Source organism: Carica papaya, chromosome 3 (assembly GCF_054855325.1).
Source record: "Carica papaya isolate Zhongbai chromosome 3, ASM5485532v1, whole genome shotgun sequence".
Classification (NCBI taxonomy): domain Eukaryota; kingdom Viridiplantae; phylum Streptophyta; class Magnoliopsida; order Brassicales; family Caricaceae; genus Carica; species Carica papaya.
In genome coordinates this window covers 13,896,597-13,918,145 of record NC_142311.1, presented here as the reverse complement: position 1 = coordinate 13,918,145, position 21,549 = coordinate 13,896,597, and the positions used below count along the sequence as shown (strand labels likewise).

The following is a 21,549-nucleotide window of genomic DNA, read 5'->3' as shown; positions in this document are numbered from 1 at the left end:
TTATTTGGTTGGGCAGGCGCAGTAGGTGCTGGCCTGCGGAACGGAGCTGAGGGTCAGGAACTCCCTCTTGGCTGAGGACGGGTGCTGAAGCTTCTTTCCACGATCTATGCCTTTGCTAGGACTGTTGGATATGTCTTGAGCTCCAATACTAACAAGTGTTGCCTGATCTCTGGGCGGAGACCCGACTGGAATCTCCTGGCCTTTCGGCCCTCATCCATCAATGTCTCCGGGGAGTATCGGCCTAACTCGAGGAACTTACGAGCATACTCTGATACTGTAATGTTTTCCTGAACCAGTTAAACAAACTCCGTTTCCTTTAGGTGTCGGAGGTGCTCAGGGAGATACTCCGCATGGAAGGCCGTTAGGAACTGCTCCCAAGTGACTGGTGTAGGCAGGGTGGTCTACTTGAGCTCCCACCAACGTCCTGCTTCCCCTACCAGCATGAAGGAAGCAAGGGCAGCTCTTTGCTCAGGAACTACTCCCAAGATCCTGAAAGCTCTCTTAGTCTCCGCCAGTCAGTACTGGGCCTCTTCAAAAGAGGATCCCCCTGCAAAGGTGGAAGGGTTCAGTCTCCGGTACCTCTCTATGTAGCCCGGGTCGATCAAGGAAGGAGTGAGGTCCCATGGAGGAGGGACTGGACCCGGCGACCCGGCTGGGGATAGACTAGGGGGTCCTGTGGTGGCACCTGCTGATATGCTGGGGGCACTGGATCGTGCTGTGGCGGTGTCGGGTAGTACCGTGGCTGGGGCACCGGGTTGTACTATGGCAGTGGTGTCAGGTGGTACTGTGGAGGAACAGGCTCGTGCCGAGGTGGCTCGGGATCAGCCTGCTGTAGCGGAGGCTCAACCTGCGGTAGTGGAGGAGGGTTGGATAACTCCCTTCTCTCCTCTCGCCCTTGCTGGGCAGCTATGAATCCTTCCATCATTTTAAATAGTCTGTCTACATCCTCCCGAAGTAAATTATCCCGGGCTGCTCGGTTCAGTGGGGGTCTTCCTCTTCTCATCTCACTGCACCTGCATTTCATAAGGAATGGTTGAGTAATGGTTTATCGGTGAATATTTCTCTAAGCATTATTGTGTAAGGGATGGGTCCGAGGAACGCGGCTCTGATACCAACTGTAACGGCTCCGGAAATTTAAATGAAATATATGTATTAAAAATATCAAATGCGGAAGTGTAATAAAAATTTTGATTAACATCTATTACACAATAACCAAAACGTACTCAAAACATGAAGGAACAAACTAACTAAGAGAGATACTTGAAATAAAAACTATAAATATAACTATAAAGTCTTTAGGCGTCCCCTTCGTCGTCTTCCTGCGGAACGGGCTCGGGAAAAACGTCTTCCTGATCTGAAATGATTAAATAAGGAATGAGCTACACCAGCCCAGTAAAGACATCACACTATCTCACCGCCACGGAAATAAAGGTGGGTAGAAAACAAAAATGACCAATTTATAACAAATTCATTTATCAGTAATAAAATTATTTACTGTTCACTTACCTCGGCGAGATCCATGAAAACAACATATGAAAATAATAACCTTATAATATCATGAAATCATACACACTTTATAACATAACATATATCACACATTTACATTTCAATCATCAGGAAACAGATTTCCTCTTTTACCAGCCTACTAGTATCCCTGGGGATCCATAGGGGGTCCCCTCTACACGTGAACCATTAACATTTGCAACCTGATTCCAGGGTCGTCCCCATACCCACCCAAGTGTTACTGTCAGGCTAAAAATTTGAAGGTCATGTATTCAAACCACGTTCACTGCATAATGAATTTTATCTTTTTTTTTTCTGCGTATTTTTTCTGTTTGAGTTCCTCGCGAGAGAATACAAAATTTTGTAAGGGAGTACATGAGCAATCTAGCATAATATTTCGGAGCATATTAAATATTTTTTTAAAAAAAATTTATTTACATTTTTATTAGGAGGTAAGTATTTATGCAGATTAACAGTAAAGCTCTTAAATTATTTTAATTAAAATCAGAAAAATATATTTTAAATTTAACTAATAAAATTTTAAATCAATATTTTATCTTAAATTTTTCGGATGATATTTTAATAAAATTTTAACAAGTACTACTAACAATTATCTAAATTTTATAAAGTGGGGACAGTTCAATTTGGAGAGCGTCAGAGTGAAGATCTGAAGGTTATTTGTTTAATTCACGTTCACTGCATTATGAATTTTATTTTTTTTCTCCGCGCATTTTTCTGTTCGAGTTTTCTGTGGTAGAACACGAAATTTTGGGAGGGAGTCCATCAGTAATCTAATGTTATATTTCAGAGCAAATTAAATATTTTTTTTAAAATTTATTTATATTTTTATTAGAAGGTAAAAATTTATCCTAAGTAACAGTGAAGCTCTTAAATTATTTCAAGTAAAATGAAAAATATATATTTTAAATTTGATAAAATTAATAAAATTTTAAATCAATATTTTATCTTAAATTTTTAGAATAATATTTTAATTAAATTTTAACGGTTACTATTAAAAAATATCTAAATTTTACAAAGCGAGAATAACTCAGTTGAGAGAGCGTCAAACTGAATATTTGAAGGTCATGTGTTTGATCCACGTTTACCGCATCACAAATTTTATCTTTTTTTCTCCGTGCATTTTTCTATTCGAGTTCCCCGCAGTAGAACATAAAATTTTGTAAAGGAGTCTGTCAACAATCTAATCTTATGTTTAAGAGCATATTAAATATTTTTTAAAAATTTTATTTAAAAATTTATTTGTGTTTTTATTAGAAGATAAGAATTAATTCAAATTAATAGTGAAACTCTTAAATTATTTTAACTAAAATCAGAAAAATATATTTCAAATTTGATAAAATAAATAAAATTTTAAATCAATATTTCATATTAAATTTTTCAGAGATCATTTATGATATTTTATTAAAATTTTTAACGGGTACTACTAAAAAATATCTAATATTCTTGATAAAATTTCATAATTCGCAATTTTTTCAACAAATAAAAATAGAATATGCAAATTGCGTAGGAGGCCGAGAGAAGAAGACAACATCTACATTAATGTTCAAAATTTATAATCCTTCTAAGATAAAAATTTCATCACAAGTTTAGGCGACCAATCCATCTAAAGCCCAAGAGCAATTTAGACAAAGAAAGATTATTAAGTGATATTTTTTCAAAATGTACATTGAGTTTTTTTTTTTTTTAAAACCAAAATAACCATTAAATATCTCTACCTTATTGTATTTTTATTTAACTTATATATTCTAATTATTTGATATATAGAAATTAATTTATGCATTGGATACATCATTAGATCAAATTTATAAATATATTTTTATTCTTATGTTATAAGCTCCACTACCTGGTAGTTGGTACCTGTTTAAGTGCACAAACACGCACTAGGTAGAGTGATTTAACTCACTCTATTTATTTATACAAGCACACCCACGTATGATCCTCTTTACATGATAATTACGTTAAAGATTTCTACGTATTGGAAGTGAAGTCAAGAGTAAACAATTTTGTGCGTGTGTATATATACAGACAAACACTGAATATGCAATTTTAGGAGGTGCTAGAAGCAATTTGGAATTGATTCAAGAGTGAAACATTGTGCGTGCGTGCGTGCGTGCGTGCGTGCGTGCGTGCGTGTGTATAAATATATGTTAATGTCTACCTACTAAAATCATAATATATATAATAGATATTATCATATGTCAAAAAATTAAAAAAGGAAATAACAAAGCCACTGGATTCAAATTAGAATCTGAATCACACTCCACCAGCAGGTAAACAATTTTTCTTTATATTCAATTTAAAGAATTATATAAGTTTTTTTTTTTTTTTTTTGGTTAAACTTTAAAAATACTTCTATCATGCTAAATATAAATACTTTTATCAAAGTAAATGTCTGCCAAACTTGAAAATACACCTATAATGCTAGATTTAGATATTGGTTGATTTATCACGCTGCTTAAAATGTTGCCTTCATTCCACAAAAGCAACAAAGTAGAGAGCTTGTTTAAGCATTTTCACAGTATATACATTCTTATGTTCTGTGAGTAATAGGATATAACAAGGATATCACAAAATATATACATTTTTTGACACTGTAAAGACATTTCAATCGTATACGGATGCATAATGATCATCATTACCAAGATTCAACATGTCCTTTCTCTAACCAATTACTGAAAGGAGAAGCACTTACAGTCCAAAACTCTTCTCTTCCTCCCTGATGCAATGTCTCCAAGCTCTCATCAGTACTGTCATCGAAATGATACTCGAGACCTGCATCTTCAGAGTCAAATATATTCTCAAGATCAACATTGTGATCATCATTAATAAAGTCATTAAAATTGTCATCAACAGCATCATCGTGATTGTTGTTATCATTGGAAATGTTGACGTTGTCGTCGTTGTTAATGATGCACTTCCTTCGCTCACGTCTCATCCGCTTCCCTTCCCTAACCAACCCAATCAGCTTTTCTTTTATTATCAGGATCTCATCTTTCTCTAGAAGCTCACCTTTGTCGTCAAATGCTTCCACCAAGAGAACAGAGTCCCTCATGCCTTTCAGACTCACATAGAACAATTCTGGGTGTCTCACAATCAGTGCTCTCAACTTGTTCGGCAGCCCAAATTCCTTCCTAAAGTGTGTCAAATGGTCTATTAAAGTCCTCTTCTCAACCATCATTCCCAGGACTTCTCGTATCACCCCACAAGCTCTCTTCTCAGCCTCAATGGACTCTTTAGCCAAGCCTTCCATAGCTGTACTGTAAGGACACACGTTCTGCAATTCTCCAAACTTGATCAAGAAATCTTGATGATGTCTCTTCAAATTCAACCCTTTCCGCAGTCTCAACTGTTTAAATTTCAAGGGCCTGTCTACTATCATATCACTGTTAACTTTAGGAAAGGGTAGTGGATTCGCCAAGACTGGGTCCCATGTGACAAGCTCAAGTGCTCGACCATACGAGGTGTCAATGATCTTGAGTTTGTCAGGATAGTCATTGCAGAGACGGGAACGAAAATTTGGGGGAAGGCCAAGATCTGGAGCAAGGTGAACCAGCTTAGACAACAACAGTCTACGGTGGGAAGAAAGCATGAGAAGTTTCTGGAGTTTGGTGGCCAACGTAAAAGAAATAGCTGATTTGAAACTCAGTTCTTGCATGGCAAGGGCTGCTGCAGCTGGGGTTAGACGAACACAGAGTTGAGAGCCTAATTTTGTTGCATTAAACGGTGTAGGAGGTGTTGGAATTCTGAAAAGTTCGAAAATGGTTGGATACCGACAGATCGTTGAAACAATGGAATGAGGCTTTGGTAGGCAGAGGTAAGACCGACATTTAGAAAGGATATGGATTGGAATAAAGTGTTTTGGTTTAGAGAGAAGAAGAGTCTTCAGCTTTTGGACAAATCGAATCTTGTTTTGCTTCACAACATGCTTGTCTAAAGAAGGACTACGAACAATCTTAATCGAACATGAAACTGAAAAGAAGCAATTTTTAAGCTTAATGACAGTTTGACAGTTCCTATCAACATTCCCAATTGGCCAAGTAGTTGATGGAAGGAAACTGGAATAGAGGAAACTATTCTTTTGGGAAGAGACTGGCAAGGATAGAGTCATTCTTCAAAGCTCTCATAAAGTTCTAAAGTGGGTGTAAGCAAAAAAGATCACTTACAGAAAACATAACCAAAATGAACACGACATCATCATCCTCAGTCTTCTCTGATAATCAATAGGATTAAATGGCTAAAGTTGAGACAGATGAAAAAAGACTGCTAATCAAACAAAACTGTCCACAATAAGAAAAACAAATGAGTAACCAAACAGAGAAGTAGTGGAACAAAGTTTAAGTATACCGAAAAAGGGAGTTCAAGTTACCAAACAAGAACCACACTCACTGTCCACTAAATTCCCTCGAGAGAATCTGCAACCAAGAAAAGTAGGTGCCAATATTTTCTGCTTCCCTAATCAACAACTCAAGAATTCATTGGCGGTTGCAGCAGACATGAAAGAGCAAGAAAAGCAAAACATGCATCAAAAAGATTTTCTTGTAGACATTTCCACAAATAGATGGCATGCAATCCAAAAAACAGTCCGAGCTAAAACAATCGATCGGTCATTTGCGTGTTTTAGTTCTAAAAAAATTGCGTGGTTTACAGTTCTTATAATTCATATCAATTGCTTCAAATGATTAACGATTAAGCCAAAATATAAAAACCAACCTGAACAGCAGAGAGGTCGGCGGAAGAGGGAAAGAAAAGTAGATGATGGTGCGACGGAAGGAAATCCCGGCCCAGATACGGAAGAAGATATGGAAGCAGAGAAACCTATTTTCACGATTTTCCCGAAATATATCAAAATAGCAAAATGCGGCAATAGTCTGAAGATCTGAAGGGTCATGTTTTCCATCCATTATTTGCCGCGTAATTGTTGGGACAATAACTCAGTTAGGAATGTCAAAGGTCCCGGGTTCGATCTACTCTTACTACAGTTTCCTTAATTTTTTTCTTTTACGTACAAATGGCAAAGAAATTTGTAAATTTAATTTTTCTTAATTACACTTAATGTAAAAAATATTAAACCCATTTGAAACTCCGTGTAAACCCAAAATATTTCCTCACCATAACATATATATACTTTTTTTCAGTAAACATATAATATATATATATATATATAAATAATCCTTGTATGTATTATAAATATGGTATGTATATTGCAATGTTCTATGGGCTTTAGCATTTATAAATACATAGACACACATACATCTCCATAGTCATGTTAATTTTCAACTAGCATTTTATCAAATTCCTGAAATTATATAGAATTAAAAAGTAAATGTAATAACTAATGGAAATTCCAAGTCGGTGAATTTTTCATAAAAAGCAAAAACATAATAAAATTTTCACAATTGACTATCTCTATTTATTATATTAAATAAGGGAAAATTAATACATATTTGTTTAATTTTGGATATAGTTACAAATTAATTTTTATTATTTTCTAAGAATTACAATTTAATTTATGCATAATAAGCATATACATATACATGTCACCTTGAAAATGCGTTTAAAACCATATTATATATCACATGAAAATGTGCAAATTGAATTATAAAAAGTCAAGAACTTTGCCTTTGGATACAATGATAACATGTTTTATATCACCAGAAATCTTTGTCATATACACCAGAATTAAGTCTGTATATTGATTTTTACCTACTACCAATGAAGCCGGTAACTGGCTGCCTGCATAAGTGGGTGAGCAAAATAGGCACCCAGTGTCATGGCAGTGACAACCAGATACGGCAACCGGATGAATTCCTTGTAATAATTCTTAGGCAGCTTCTGCCGGCTTTCGAGAATCGCTGCAAAAGGAATTATGCTTGTCCGGCTCTTAAGAACTTCGAAATTCTCTCCGTAACGTATTGCTAATCGTCTGTCTCCATTCCAAACCCCGTATAAATGGTGTCCAATCAAACCAAGAGAAGCCGCAACTGCTACAGAGTTGCCAATCCAGGCCATATGAGCCAAGCACCAGATCACCTGCCCAACCATCTGAAAAAGAAAGAGAAAAGGATGGATTGGCTTGCTAAAAGAGAGGGGAGAAAGAAAGAAATGCAAAGCAAAAAGTGTGTTGAAATTCGAGGAAATAACATGATTGCATCACGAGTACGTAGCCTAAGGAAATTTTGATACTTGGTCATTGTAACTTAGTCATTGTTGATCAACTTTAACATGGACGAGAACTCTCCCTTTGCTATATTAGAACAGTTTCTAGTTTTCATTTCCTGACAAACTCATGCCACCGACACGCCCAACACATGCTTTTGGACCAAAATATGCATAAACACATTAATTTAAGAAATCAAAACTAAAAATCCTTTTATGAACTGAACAAAGCCTCACACTTCCAAGTTTCTGCAGTGACCATGCCTTTCTTCCTAGGAACCATATAATCAAGCAGTAAATAAACACTCATATATGATGGATGATTAATATGATAACTGATTGTGAAATTGAATCTAAAGAAAGAGGCCGAATCAATTAATATGGTAAATCTTTAACGCTCACAATTTGCAATCAAGATTCTTTCTAAAGCTAAAATTCAATTAAGAACTTCAATATATCCAAGAGTTCCTAACAGATCTCCATTTATGCACACTCTTCCAACATTAGATAATTTTCAACCTGAAGTCTTGCATTAGTTTCTATATGTAGCACCCGGAAAAAAAAAAAAAAAAAAAAAAAAAAAAAAAAAGGGAAGGCCACGTCAGCAGCCACGTCAGCAAGCCCGGTCAGCACCCGGCCAACCAGGGCCTGCCACGTGGCAAGACCGCGTCACTCCAAAAGGAGCCACGTTGGCGATCCGCGTGGGTGCGATCCGACGGCCCAGATCAATCACGCGCACGGACGGCCCAGATTCAATCAAAAACGAACGGCCCAGATTAAAACAAAATGAACGGCTGTGATCAAAAGGCAAGGGGTTATAAATAGAACCCCCACACCAGACCACAAACCCTAGCCGCCAGCCGCTCGCCGGAGAAGACGAACCAGAGACCGACCGCCGCCACCCGCCGCCACTCGCCGCCGCACCGGGGAAATTTCCGACCGCCGATCGAGGTAAATTTCATACCCCCGACTCGTTTTTCCCCACTGATTCCTCCTATGGCCAAATCGAAGCCGAAATCCCGGCCAAACGGCCGGAATACGCGGCCGAAGCCCAGCGGCGCCGCCGCGCCCCCTCTCGGTTTTTGCCTCCGACGAGGCCCTTCCCGGCCTCCGTTCGATGCAATTTTTATATCACCGTGATCACCATTCTTTTCTCTACAGGTTGACCGGAGCCGAATCACCAAAACACGAACCTCGCCGGAGAGCCGCTGCACCCGAGAGCGCCGCCGCCGGTAAGCTCCGTTTTTCCGTGATTTTTTGGCCCCCCGAGGGCCCTAGGGTTGTTTTCTGACAAGGACCAATGCGAGTGTGGCCGAATTCGGCCGAAAACGGCCGAAAACAGTCAACCCGAGGCGACTCGCCGCCGCCAGCGGCGGCGCCGTCGCCGGAGCACGGCGGAGCCGCCGTGCCGGAGTTGCGATTTGGGCCGAAAGAGGCCCTGGGCCTAATTTGGATTTTTTTTGGAACACGTGCAGGTACTGTTAGTGTGTTTCAGTTCCCCGGAAAAAAATTCAGGGAAAATTAGGGACAGCCTGCAGGCGCACTGTGAATCGTATTCGGATCCCGAAAACAGGTAAGGACCCCTCACCCTATTTCCTATCACGGTATTAAAGTTCAAAATGATAAAACGGTATTTCTTGAATTAACGCATGTGTGAAATTGCTTAAGGTTGCTAATGGAGCCCGAGTCTAGTGTGATTGATGATTTACTGTTATTTGGCCTGTTTTACAGCTTTAAATGCATTATGGGGTTTGATGTGTTCATTTTATAGTTTCGAATGCATATATTACTGTTTTATTAATTATGGGTTGAATGACTGAAGAAGTGATACTGTATGTTGTCTGTTCGGCATGAATTATGATTTGCTTGTTTAAATGTGAATTGATGATGCTTATTGAGGAAAAGTGAAATGAAACATTGTATAGACTGATAATTGTATGATGGGGTCAGCCTGACTAGATATCCTGGGAGATGGTGGACGGACCGGGTCCGTAGGGAACCCTACCGGGATTGTGGTCTCACATGCCGGACGGGGTATGGAGATCTTATGGTTTTGGCGCCCATACCGGACGGGGTATGGGGACGGCCCGTTTCACCCTCATACCGGACGGGGTATTGAGGTTTATGGTTTTGGCGCCCATACCGGACGGGGTATGGGGACGGCCCGTTTCACCCTCATACCGGACGGGGTATTGAGGTTCATGGTTTTGGCGCCCATACCGGACGGGGTATGGGGACGGCCCTGAAAACTGATTATGAATGTTAAAGGTTAACGGGTAGCGGGACCCCTAGGGACCCCCATGGATACTAGTAGGCTGGTAAATGAGAAAATGATATGTTGTATAATGATTGAATTACAAAAGGCGTGATAAGTGCTATGTTTTACAGCTTATATTATTCCATGATTGTGATAATGTTATTATTTTTCTTATATTGTTTTCATAAATTCCACCGAGGTAAGTGGATGGTAAAGGTTTTCATGTTAATAAACGAGTTTATTGTAAATTATGCTCCATTGGTCTTTTTGTGTTTTTCTACCCACCTTTACCTCCGTGACGGTGAGATATCGTGATGTTCTTACTGGGCTAGTGTAGCTCACTCCTTAATTAACCATTTCAGATCAGGAAGACATGGTTCCCGAGCCCGTTCCGCAGGAGGACGACGAAGGGGATGCCTAGAGACTCTGTAGTCATACGCATAGTTTATTTTCGAGTTTTCTTTCTTAGTTAGTTTAACCTTTTATATTTTAAGTACGTTTTTTTGGTTTTTCGTGTAAGGGATGTTAACTGAAATTTTGATCTCGCTTCCGCATTCGATATATTTAAATACTCATTTCATTTTAATATTTTCCGGGGACGTTACACTATAAGTTCAGTAGGAAGGTTTTGGTTGATTGAGATTAAAGAAGGTGATTAGGGAAGTAGTACTGGATACACATTTTTAGTCAAGGGAACATAAAGATTGGCTTTGTTTTCTTTTGTCCTTTCTTTTTCAGTAAATTGGTGGCCTTCCTGTGAAACTTGGCAGTAAATAGGTTGTTCTTCAAGTGTTAAATGAAAAGAAAAAAGAGAATAGCTGGTAGTCATGTATCTGGGAATTTTTTTTCCTTTTCCCTCAAGGAGAATAGGTGTTTTTTGGAGAATTTTTTTTATGAAGCATATTTCGAAGTGCTTAGTTATTAATATTTCCTTCTTTCCCTATTAACAAGGTAGACAATGAAATGAAAAGGATGAATGTTATACCTGTGGATGCCGGGTGATTCTCATGATTCCAGTTTCCCAAAGATGCATCTTTGGCTTGTCGACAGCTGCTACCTCCAGTAGATTAAAGGTAGAAGGATAAAGGAAAAAGAAGGATATAAAATTTGAAATCCACACAATTTCGTGCATCCCAGGAACACTTTGGAGCTGCCATAACTGCACTCCATCATATCTGTGGTTTATAAAGTAAACCTGAAACATGACAAACATAAAGTCGGCCATAGTTAAATAAACCTGCCGCAGAGACTCAAATTTTGAAAAGAAACTGCAGTAAAAAGCTAACTTTCATGAAGAGACTTTTGTTGTTCAGTGTTAGGGAACTCACAACAGTGCTAACAGCCAATGGAAAAGATATTCCTGCAAACAAAACACGGAATGCACGTTCTCCGATAAGTTTCTCGCCAATGTCTCGGACACTTGCCAAGCCACTGTGCACAGTGGCAAAAATGAGAATGAGGATCAACATAACAACCTGCAGATGAATGTATGAGGTTTAGTTTATAGAAACAGTACAATAGAGTTAGCTAAAACCAAGGGCAGCTCTCAAAAGTACAAAAGAGCTATGAACTACAACAAATGTCAGAAGATGTTCGAGAGTCTAATGAAATAAACTGAAATTAACAACTCTTTTTCAAATTGATAACAAAGCGGTAGAAAAACCTCACAAAGAATTGTACACCTATGACCACCTATATTAGAGTGACTTTCATTTCATTTCTTACCCTCCTACTTATGGTGCAGGTACGACAACATTACCCATCTTTGAGAACAAAGAAATTATTTTTGAATAACTCATTCGGAAATTATCCTCAGTTTAACTGAGAAAAGGTGAACATTCAACAGAATTATAAATGTGTTACTTCAGATCATAAGAGCCCTATAAAAAGTTAGTCCAGAAATGAACTCAGGTAAATCAACAATCATATTTGAATACCCAAACTCATACAATAACGGCTAATGTTAGTACTCCAATGCAAAAGTGAACTGAACCATAAAGCTACAAGCATCCTATTGCAGTAACAAACCCTTTATTTGCTAGAGAGGATCGGAAGAATTTGAAACAATATAACAGTAAATAGTGTTCCTGTAAGTACAAGCTCTCAGTATCATTTATAAGTAATACTGTGAAAACTATTTCTCTTCAAAAGTATTGCTAGTAATAATCTTGAGTTTCCTGTAATATTCCATGGTTCTATTTTCTTATTTTCCAAGGTTGCCAGAGCTTCCTTTCCTAAAAATAAAATCTTATCTCAACTATACATGGAAAAAAATATTAACATACCGGATAGAGTGAAAGAGTTTCTCAGTAGCCAAACACAATTTAAGCACAAACATAAACCGAAAATGAAATCACAAATACAATCTTTGAATCCAAAAAACAAAATTCTTTCTATTACCTCAGAGCTCTGAGAGAGAGTAGAGACGGCATCAATGTACGCCTTTCCAAACCCAGTAGAGTTATCAATCCAAACCACATCAAGAATATACAGAACAACTCCCAAAACAATGCTAAAATAAACCCATGAAGTAATCTTCTGCTTCCCCAACTCGAACGCCGCAGAGTCCTCCCCTACTAGCTCGGTCTCCTCAGAGACCGGACTCTCTCCGCCGACGTCCCCGAGTGAACTGAAGGCAAGGATTCTCCGGCGAGCAGATGAAAAAGAATTCGAACGAAAACTGAATGTTCCCAGAAAATTCGAGCTGATGAGCTTTGTTGGGTGATGGAGACGAACAAATACGGCGGGTTTTAGACGTTTTCGTTGGTTAACGAAGCTATGAGAGGAAGAAATAGGAGAAAAGTGATTTGAGAGGAGAAGCGAAGTGGACATTTCTGTAATCTGGTGTAATCGATGGAGAAATTGTCAGAGAAAGAGGGGAGTTTTATGCGTTGGTTCCGTGCTTTGGCAATTGTAAGGGAAAAGGGAAGCAGTCTCTGCACTTTTTCGGGTCACGACCCGTACCCAAAATAAGAAAGAAAACCTGACAGAAATAATCATGTTCATGAACAGATAAGTTATATAACACAAGAAAAAAAAAAAAAAGTATGAAACTACCATGGTGACGAAAGGTTGATCAGAATTCAGAAGTCGGAGGAGTAAAATCTGTAAATACCTGGAAGGTAATCAGGTTGCAGGGATGAATATGGGGTTTTCAGAGTGGTCGTCTGGGGAAGTGGATAAGCAGAAGATGATCAATTCTCAGGCCACTTCCGAAGAGCAATGACATAACGGCCCTAATACTTTTTTTTTTTTTTTTATAATTAAAATGTAAATTAATTTCTTTACTCGTTATTATATCAGATAAAACCTTTTAAAAATTAAATTGAAAATAAAAATAAATTATTATAAATTATCAAATTAATTCTTAAATTTTGAAATTTTTATAATATAATTTTGAATTTTTTTTTGTTACAATTTAATTCTTAATATTATCTATTTATTTTTTATTTCTTATTAAGAAAAATAAAATAATTATACAATTTAAGAAAAAATTCTTTAAAAAATAATTTTAATTAATTAAATTCATAAATTAATAATAATATTATATTTATTTTTTAATAATACTATTAATTAATTAAAATAAAAATAAATTGTTTTATTAAATTATTTTCAAAGTAAATTATACTCATAACCACTTGATAATAAACTATTACAAAAATTACTATTTACAATAAAATAAAAACCGACAGGACCGAAGAGAAAATTTGTTTGTATTGTAATATGTACATACATACATACATACAACCACGTTAACATCTCAACTTGTTGGTAAACGGTAATAGAATCATTTAATATTGAAAAGTATGATTAAATTAAATTAAATTAAATATGTAATTATAGTAATCTTTTAGTGCTTGATAATTGATTCTTAGTGAGAAAAAGATAAAAGCTATCTTTGAATCAACCAATATTTTGTAGAATATATTCCACTTACACTAAGAAATAAGATTTTGAATCTAACAATAAAATGTTTTATTTGTTAAAATTCTTGTTTATTATTTGAAATTATAATTTTAAAATTTATTAAGTTATTATACCGAACTATAATATTTAATTTAATAAAATTATGATAATTAAAACAAGAATTACATATATATATATTGTATATTTATGCACTTTCTTGAAATGTAAATGAATCTCTACACTACCTTCACTCCAAGGATTTTCTCATTTTTTACACCTCTTGGAAATTAAGAAAACCACGTTTCAGAATTCCATTGGGAAATCCAAACCCTTGAAATTCACTCTATTATTCAAACCCACAACTTTCAAAGACCAAAAACTTAAATTAAGTAAAGGTGACAAAATGATTTGTTTTTGCCTTTTTGTTAATTTAACTTTATAACATAATGTTATGTGATTATAGTATTAAACACCTTTGAATTGTATTGTTAATAAATTTTTTAGTATTATTTTTTTCCGAGTGAGATTAGATTTATTAATTATATTAAGAATCGTGAGTACTAATATTAAGATTAAATTAATAAAAAAAAATTAAAGAAAAATTTCCTAACCCTTTAAAAAAAGAAAGGAAAATAAAATAAATAAAAAAATTAGGTCTGAGTTGCATGGTTTAACCAACCAATTAAACAACTCCAAACCAAACCCATTTATACTTAATTAATAATATACATCCATATATGTTGGTTGGATGAATTTTACAAATTTCATTTTCAACTCACGAAAAGTTGAAGTAAACATATATGATTAAAATCCTACCTTGTTTACAAAGGCAACCAATATCTTTAGCTTTGCTTTCCATTTTATTGACAGCAAGCCTTTTGCATATGTATATATATATATTAGTTTCCTGTTTACGAATGTGCTATAGGAGTCATGAGAGAGAGTATGGAGAAGTTTGTTCTCCTTCCAAGTTTCTCCATAGGTTGCAAATCTCACTCAAGTGTTCTTGTGGGCACAGCTCAATCCAAGAAACCAAACAAAGAATCAACCCAACATATAACAAGTATGATCTCTCTCCCTCTCTCTCTCTCTCTCTATATATATATATATATATACATACATACATATAGGGCACATGTGTTGCATATATGTATGCACATGGGTATATTGTACTTTTTCTAAAATAGAAATTTTGGAATGAATTTTGTTTATATTTTTCTATTTACAAGGAAGAAAAGAAGGAAGGAAAAGCTCATCAAGTAAAGAAAGGATCAAACACTATCTAAGTTACCTGTCTTTCCCAAAGTTGAATTTGTCAAGTGGGATTCACAGATTGATTAGAAGCATCAAGACATTTCCTCAATTACCCTGTAAGTAGATAATATGTTTTTCTTTTTTTTTTTTCTGTTTTAAGTAAATCCAAAGCTTCATATTTTTATGCCCACTATTTATTTGTAAATTTTTAATTTTTTTATATGATTTGTTTAAAGTGATAATTTGTAAAATGTTTGGAATAGTTTACAAGAAAGAAGAGATGGAGATAGGGTTTCCAACAGACGTGAAGCATCTCACACACATTGGAGCAGACGGCACCACCACCATCAACGGCTCAAATGGCTGGGAAAACCTAAATGCTCTGAACATCGTTCCTCTATCCTTGAAGCATTTTGAGCTTGCCATGGCTGCTCAGGCCAAACCACCCTCTTCTTCTTCATCACTCGTTGTCCGAGTAACATCAGACTTATGCTTGAAATAATTCTGGTTTTCGAGATTTGGGTCAAGAAAATATAGTACAATTCTGATCCAAGATGTTACCTGATAATTGTTACTATTATTATTACAATTTTATTGTTAGACTTGAATTATTATTTTTTTTTTTTTTTCAAAAATAAGGCAACATACAATTCACATTTGGGTTATTTAACAAACATACAAAGCCATAAAACTAAAGTTTTCAAAAGTAAATGACAATTTAAATTACAATAAAATAGAACCAGTAGAATTGTAATTTACTTCTTTTTTCATCATTCGATGTATACACCATTGATTTTGCTAAGTAAATAACTAAAGTTCAAAGGATCAGTAGCTTACAAATCTGACAAAAATAAAGCCACTGCTCTGGACATCAAATAGTTAAGCTGTCTGAGTTAGAATAATAAAACTACAGAATGACACTAATTCTCCCAAGCTAATATAGCATGCACCACAAAACAATGGTAAAATTTATGGTTTTAAACAAGTTGACCATGTAAACTTCAACTTGATCAACAAGACTAAGTGGCATCGTTTTGCTCACTAGTAAAAATTTCTGTATCCTGATCATGATGATACTACACATCAATATAATGAATCCCAATGCCTATAAAATTCTGAATTATTCTGAGCACGAAACAACTTTCGCAAGACATTTAATGGCAAAAGAAATATAGGAAGAGGAGATTTTTTGAAATAGATTACATATAGGATTATCTTATTACAAATATATGTTAAATATATCCCCAACATGTGCTTTTTCCTCGGGTAATGGTGTTATAACTTTCATAAGTAGCAGAAAGCCAAATATGAACATCAGCACCTTCTATAACTAGAACATTTGCTACCCTTCTAGTGGTGGCAATTACCAAGTTCCCCAGAGCCACTCAGCACTTCATGAATGTAAGTAACGAATAGCGCACCAGTTGCAGATAACCGTACCAACTAGTCTCTTCGGATGCCATTTTATCAAAAAAATCTTTCAACGCCAACTTTCCTGCCATTATAAAATAGGTGCGCATGAACTTAACACAAAGACCACATAGTGGAAAAATGAACAGGGATAATTTGTGACCTCAGAAATTGGCAATAGAGATGTTATCCAGAATTATTAGTGTACTAAGCAGTGACCTTCCTGATTTTAAAAGGACTCATGCGGATGAACTTACAAGCTGGCACAGCAGCATCTTTGAAGGTACCATGGAAATTCAGTAAATTTGTTGCAGATAATATTTACTAACAGTCCAAAGGTGACAGGGTTCCTGATAAAAGAATATAAATCACTATAACTACAACCAAGCACATGATACATATCTACCATCACATGTAAGTATGGACAGAAAGATTGTCCTTATTTTTGACTGAATTGCATTGTAATAAAGATCACATTCTCACCATACAGGTTCAGTATTTTTCAATATATTCAATCTATCAATTGGTGGTTCAAATATTTTCTGCATTTCTTTCCATTCTCAAACCTACACAGGCTGTTCTCAGAATAACAGTCTCATATTAAGAGGAAACTATGAGCATCACTTAAAAGTATTTACAGGGAAGAAAATAAGCTTACCCCTCAAAGAATTTAGAATGTTTTTGTTAGTGTTTATCGCCAGGCATGCTGCTGTCTTCAAAGCTGCCAGAATGGCTGTTGCCAAATCCACCACTAGTTCTGCTTGATCTATTGTCACTAAATCCACCAGATTTAGCTGAATTGAAGTCTCCAAAACCACCAGAACGACCAGAACCAGAATCCCCAAAACCACTAGAGCGACCTGAACCAAAATCTCCAAAACCACCACCAGAACGACCTGAACCAGAATTTCCAAAACCACTAGAGCGACCTGAACCAAAATCCCCAAAACCACCACCAGAACGACCCGAACCAAAGTCCCCAAGACCACTAGAACGTTCTGATCTTCCCAAGTCTCCAAATCCACCAGCACGACCATATCCTCGGCCACTGAAGTTACCAGATCGGTTTATGTTAGAAGCAAAACGACCAGAGCTAGTTCCATCCATTTTACCAGAAAACGAACCACCAGAACGACTAAACCCTGGATTCCTAGAGCCTCCATATGAACCAGATCTAAAATTCTCTTGACCACCATAACGTCCAGAACCCATATCACCATATCGGTTATCTCTCATGCCTCCATAAGACCCAGATCGAAAACCATTTCCCATCTGATTGAAGAGGTCCCCGCTTCCATCGGCAGCACTGATCCTAGGGAGCTGAGAATATATATCAGGGAGTAAGTTAGAATCTTAATTCACTAATGTGAGAAAACATTTACCAGATCCAATATGTTCATAGAAAAACACACATAAACATGCATGTTATCCAGAGCCAAAAGCACAATTTTACTTCAAATAAGCAAAAATCTGAAAAATCCAAATGAGTGGGAAAAAATCAATAGTAAATAAACATGCAGATCAATGTGCATCAGAGAGAAAACAGACCAAGATCCACATCCAAGCATTCAGTATGATATCTCCTTGATTGCAACACAAATCCATAAAAATTTGAATGTTATGAGAAAATTCAGGAAACCCCAAGTGAGATCTTTACCGGACGAATAGATTTAAACATGAAAACATGTACCTCAGTAAATTTGCACCCTACTTCTCTCTCAATACCCCTCACAGCCCTTGCCTGCTCCTGAGTATAGATGAGAATCGCACTTCCTTTCTTCCCAGCACGACCAGTTCGGCCAGTTCGATGAACAAAAGTTTCTGACGAGTTTGGAATCTCATAATGTATTATCTAGCAAACAACATGGTCAGGAAGAGAGAGTAGAAAGGAAATAGAGAATGAAAAGAAGTTCTAGAAGTGGTTAAAAAGAAATAAAAGATTTAAAACCCTTTCTATGCCACCCTAGTAGATTTGATAATCATAGAAACTATTCATAAGAGGAATATAAATTACAGACACAGAAGCAAAAATGAAAAGAAGTACCAAATGCAACTTGCATTAGCTTAAAGAAAAACAAAAGAAAGAAACCAATAGTTATATGGCTTCCACATCCGCAACATCCAAGTAAAATGAGAATAATGATTCAGTAGTAACTGGAATAAAATGGTATGTCCTTCCATTTTTCTTCATAAACAACAGCTACAGAGTTTTGATGAAAAATGCTTGGAGCTCAAAATGGTTCCAAGACTATTTAAATACAAGAAACATCAAAACAAGACAAATATAAATATAATAAAAATGTTCTTTTTGAAATAGAATAAATATAATAAAAATGTTAAAAGGTAAAACTTACCAAATCAACATTAGGTATATCAAGACCTCGGGCAGCAACATCGGTAGCAACTAAAATATTGAAGCGCCCATCTCGGAAGCCAGAAAGTGTTCTCTCCCTTTGGCTTTGTGATATATCACCATGCAAAGCTTCACACTTAAAGCTTCTCGCCATCGCACATGCAAGTTGATCAGCATCACGTTTTGTCTGAGTAAATACTATACATTTTCCTCCTTTTGCATGTTCCTAACAAGCACAAATCTCATTCTGATGTTGGCTTCCAGGAAAGCACGAAATAACTAAAAATTTGTCTTATGATACAAAGAATACTACAAATGTTGCTAATAGTTCACATTAAAGAAAATCAAATAGCATTAAACATAGCCCAAAAGATTAAATACAGGAAAAAAAAAAAAACAGATAGAAAGAAGTAGAAGAAATGATGTTTCATGATGCATACTGTTATCAGAGGACCAATAATGGATGCTTTTCCATACATGTCTGATCCTATTGAATATAAGGAAATTCCATCTGCTAGCTTCTGATCTGAATCTCCAACCTACATTATACAGCACAAAGTGTGAAAATAGAAATACTATTGCAACAAGCACAAGTCCCATGTTTTTTAACTCAATTTTTTGTTTCACGCTAAATAATGAAACAAAAAAAGTTCATAAAAATATATAACTAACAATCAAGAAGGAAGGGCCTTCTCACAAGATCAATAGTTAGTGGATTTTTTAGGTACTTCTGTGTGAGGCTTCTGATCCAATTTGGCATTGTTGCTGAAAACATCATGCTCTGACGATTCTGTGGCAACCTTTGTAAGATTGTTTCAACATCCTCTGCAAAACCTACTTGAAGCATCTGATCAGCTTCATCAAGAACAACAAACTGAACCTCCGATAAATTTAGAGCACCTCTCTTGAGTAGATCAATAATGCGACCAGGTGTGCCAACCGCAATATCAACACCATAGTCAAGCTCCCTCATTTGACGACCAATTGGTGTACCTCCATAAACACATATTGTATCCAAGCTGGGTGCAGAATCTCGGAATTCCTTCTCAACTTGGCGTGCAAGCTCTCTTGTTGGAGCCAACACCAAGCACAAAGGATTCCTTCCACGCCTGAACCAATGGACATGAAAACATAATCACTATAAAAATAAAGATAATAAGAAATTAGCACCATCATCTATAAATGTTCAAGCAAGAAAGGAAAACGGACTAAGCTAAATCATTGAATGGAAGTGATTTATGTACAAACCCATGCTTAGCATTGAATTGGATGATTCTATCAAGTATTGGAATTCCAAAAGCAAGAGTTTTTCCTGTTCCTGTCCTGGCACGGCCAATCATATCACGCCCTTGCATTGCTGGCTCAAGCACAGCTCTCTATAGAATGTCAAAATGAAAAGGATAATTTAATGGAGATAGAATGTAAAAGAAAATAAAAATGAAAGATAAAATTAACTAGAATCGAGGAAAAAAATAAAGGCTCTTTTCTCTCAGGAGAAGAAAATACGCATTAGAATGGATTAGTGTTTAGGATATTTAAGCACTGTTCCTTGATGGTTTTCCCAACAATTAGTCGCCATTGGAAACAAAAATCCATTGAAAATCAGATAATAAGAACAAAATTCTGAGTATCGAAAGTTCATCCTGATAATGAATTTTACGTTCATGCTACGGGAGACCACGAGTACAATTTCCACCACCACCCAGAACTTTGGAACTCTGATTTTTTTACATTCATTGAAAATAGAAGAAAAATAAATTTAACCTAACATAGCAAAAAAGATTACCTGGATAGGAAAGAGTCTGGTGATGCCCCTGCTCTCCAGAGCTGTAACAATTTCTTTCGAAATTCCAAGCTTAGAAATCTCAAGTCCATCATCACTAACACTATTCTTGTTGCTGCTGCTAATTCCCTTAAGCCCCTTCTCTTCATCAAAGGTATCGTATTCATCCACTGCGTACTCAGCTTGCGGTGCAAGCGACGCTTTGAAGCTCAACGGTCCAGATTTCACATGGAAGTCTCTCGCTTTGAGCAAGAACGGACGATCCTGAGCTCTGAGGTTAAATAAAGGTACGGTTGAGACCGAGGTGAAACCAGCTTTGGCCGCAAAAGGCCCAGTAGGCGGCGTGGCGGGAGATAATAGATGGTGTAAGAGAGCGTCGATGGAATTGGTGGTGGAGGCGGCAGCGAGTGTTCGTCTAGCAGCCATGGAAGACGATCTTCTTAACACTGAGCTCATCATCATTGAGGGAGTTTCCTTGATGCCGATGGGGTCTTGGAGGAAAGACGAGAAGATACAGAGGGTACGGTTGTTAGGGTTTTAGCGTTAGATATGTTTGAAGGGGAAAGATATATTTTTCAGGGTTTAAACGGGATAGGTCACAGGTTTCAACTCCCAGCGAAGTATTTTAAACCCCACGCCAAAAAAAAGGTCCCAGCGAAGTTGGTTTGTTTGGTTTCTTTTTTTTTTTTTTTTTTTTGATGTTCTATTATGTCCATTATTATTCTAATTTGTATAAATTGACAATTATAAGTGGAGAGTAATTTCGGAACTCAAAAACAATACATGATCAAATCAAAATATTTTTGAAGCATCAATCAAAAGATTTCATGAATGGTAATTCCTAAATTTCGTTCTCTCTTCATATATATGAATTATATATGTATTAACTTTAGTTCTCACATCTAA

At 36.4% G+C, this 21,549-nt stretch overlaps 4 protein-coding genes across 10 annotated transcripts; 1 reads left to right on the top strand and 3 right to left on the bottom strand.

Moving 5' to 3' along the window:
• Positions 1-3,962: 3,962 nt before the first annotated feature.
• Positions 3,963-6,439, bottom strand: EMB1692 (Ubiquitin carboxyl-terminal hydrolase family protein). Of its 5 annotated transcripts, none has more exons than XM_088216008.1 (3): positions 6,235-6,439; positions 5,891-5,976; positions 3,963-5,801 (listed from the first exon to the last, which is right to left on the bottom strand). In XM_088216008.1, the coding sequence occupies exon 3, from the start codon at positions 5,630-5,632 to the stop codon at positions 4,160-4,162; it is 1,473 nt and encodes a 490-aa protein (XP_088072134.1). In that variant the 5' UTR covers positions 5,633-5,801; positions 5,891-5,976; positions 6,235-6,439; the 3' UTR covers positions 3,963-4,159. The 5 variants fall into 5 exon arrangements, with proteins under 5 accessions (XP_088072134.1, XP_088072135.1, XP_088072136.1 ...); XM_088216009.1 differs by having other exon boundaries at positions 5,911-5,976; XM_088216010.1 differs by having other exon boundaries at positions 5,891-5,936.
• Positions 6,440-7,066: 627 nt separating this feature from the next.
• On the bottom strand, positions 7,067-13,188 carry Z-ISO (15-cis-zeta-carotene isomerase). Of its 2 annotated transcripts, none has more exons than XM_022051524.2 (5): positions 13,053-13,188; positions 12,338-12,920; positions 11,266-11,412; positions 10,923-11,132; positions 7,067-7,566 (listed from the first exon to the last, which is right to left on the bottom strand). In XM_022051524.2, the coding sequence occupies exons 2-5, from the start codon at positions 12,767-12,769 to the stop codon at positions 7,231-7,233; spliced, it is 1,125 nt and encodes a 374-aa protein (XP_021907216.1). In that variant the 5' UTR covers positions 12,770-12,920; positions 13,053-13,188; the 3' UTR covers positions 7,067-7,230. The 2 variants fall into 2 exon arrangements, with proteins under 2 accessions (XP_021907216.1, XP_088072138.1); XM_088216012.1 differs by having other exon boundaries at positions 12,995-13,156.
• A 1,409-nt stretch (positions 13,189-14,597) lies between these two features.
• Positions 14,598-15,708, top strand: LOC110821618 (CRIB domain-containing protein RIC4-like). Its single transcript, XM_022051525.2, has 3 exons — positions 14,598-14,906; positions 15,073-15,213; positions 15,361-15,708. The coding sequence occupies exons 1-3, from the start codon at positions 14,777-14,779 to the stop codon at positions 15,597-15,599; spliced, it is 510 nt and encodes a 169-aa protein (XP_021907217.2). The 5' UTR covers positions 14,598-14,776; the 3' UTR covers positions 15,600-15,708.
• Positions 15,709-16,182: 474 nt separating this feature from the next.
• On the bottom strand, positions 16,183-21,254 carry LOC110821693 (DEAD-box ATP-dependent RNA helicase 9, mitochondrial-like). 2 transcript variants are annotated; one of them, XR_015817830.1, is made up of 9 exons: positions 20,647-21,254; positions 20,109-20,236; positions 19,558-19,969; positions 19,301-19,399; positions 18,862-19,086; positions 18,198-18,359; positions 17,166-17,827; positions 16,765-16,857; positions 16,183-16,592 (listed from the first exon to the last, which is right to left on the bottom strand). XR_015817830.1 is itself a non-coding variant. In XM_022051613.2 (8 exons), exons 1-7 carry the CDS (start codon positions 21,103-21,105, stop codon positions 17,192-17,194), a joined length of 2,121 nt encoding a protein of 706 aa, XP_021907305.2. In that variant the 5' UTR covers positions 21,106-21,254; the 3' UTR covers positions 16,183-16,592; positions 17,166-17,191. The 2 variants fall into 2 exon arrangements, 1 of the variants encoding a protein (XP_021907305.2); XM_022051613.2 differs by lacking the exon at positions 16,765-16,857.
• Positions 21,255-21,549: the final 295 nt, after the last annotated feature.

Coding starts and splice junctions, on each gene's coding strand:
- LOC110821693 (XM_022051613.2), bottom strand. CDS start 21,105: ATGATGATGAGCTCAGTGTTAAGAAGATCGTCTTCCATGGCTGCTAGA. Junction 19,970..20,108: donor CAATTCAATGCTAAGCATGG/GTTTGTACATAA, acceptor CCATTGGTTCAG/GCGTGGAAGGAATCCTTTGT. Junction 19,400..19,557: donor ATCCACTAACTATTGATCTT/GTGAGAAGGCCC, acceptor TGTATAATGTAG/GTTGGAGATTCAGATCAGAA.
- EMB1692 (XM_088216007.1), bottom strand. CDS start 5,632: ATGACTCTATCCTTGCCAGTCTCTTCCCAAAAGAATAGTTTCCTCTAT.
- Z-ISO (XM_022051524.2), bottom strand. CDS start 12,769: ATGTCCACTTCGCTTCTCCTCTCAAATCACTTTTCTCCTATTTCTTCC. Junction 11,413..12,337: donor CTCTCTCTCAGAGCTCTGAG/GTAATAGAAAGA, acceptor ATTCATCTGCAG/GTTGTTATGTTGATCCTCAT. Junction 7,567..10,922: donor GAATCACCCGGCATCCACAG/GTATAACATTCA, acceptor TTTCTTTTTCAG/ATGGTTGGGCAGGTGATCTG.
- LOC110821618 (XM_022051525.2), top strand. CDS start 14,777: ATGAGAGAGAGTATGGAGAAGTTTGTTCTCCTTCCAAGTTTCTCCATA. Junction 14,907..15,072: donor ATCAACCCAACATATAACAA/GTATGATCTCTC, acceptor TCTATTTACAAG/GAAGAAAAGAAGGAAGGAAA. Junction 15,214..15,360: donor GACATTTCCTCAATTACCCT/GTAAGTAGATAA, acceptor TGTTTGGAATAG/TTTACAAGAAAGAAGAGATG.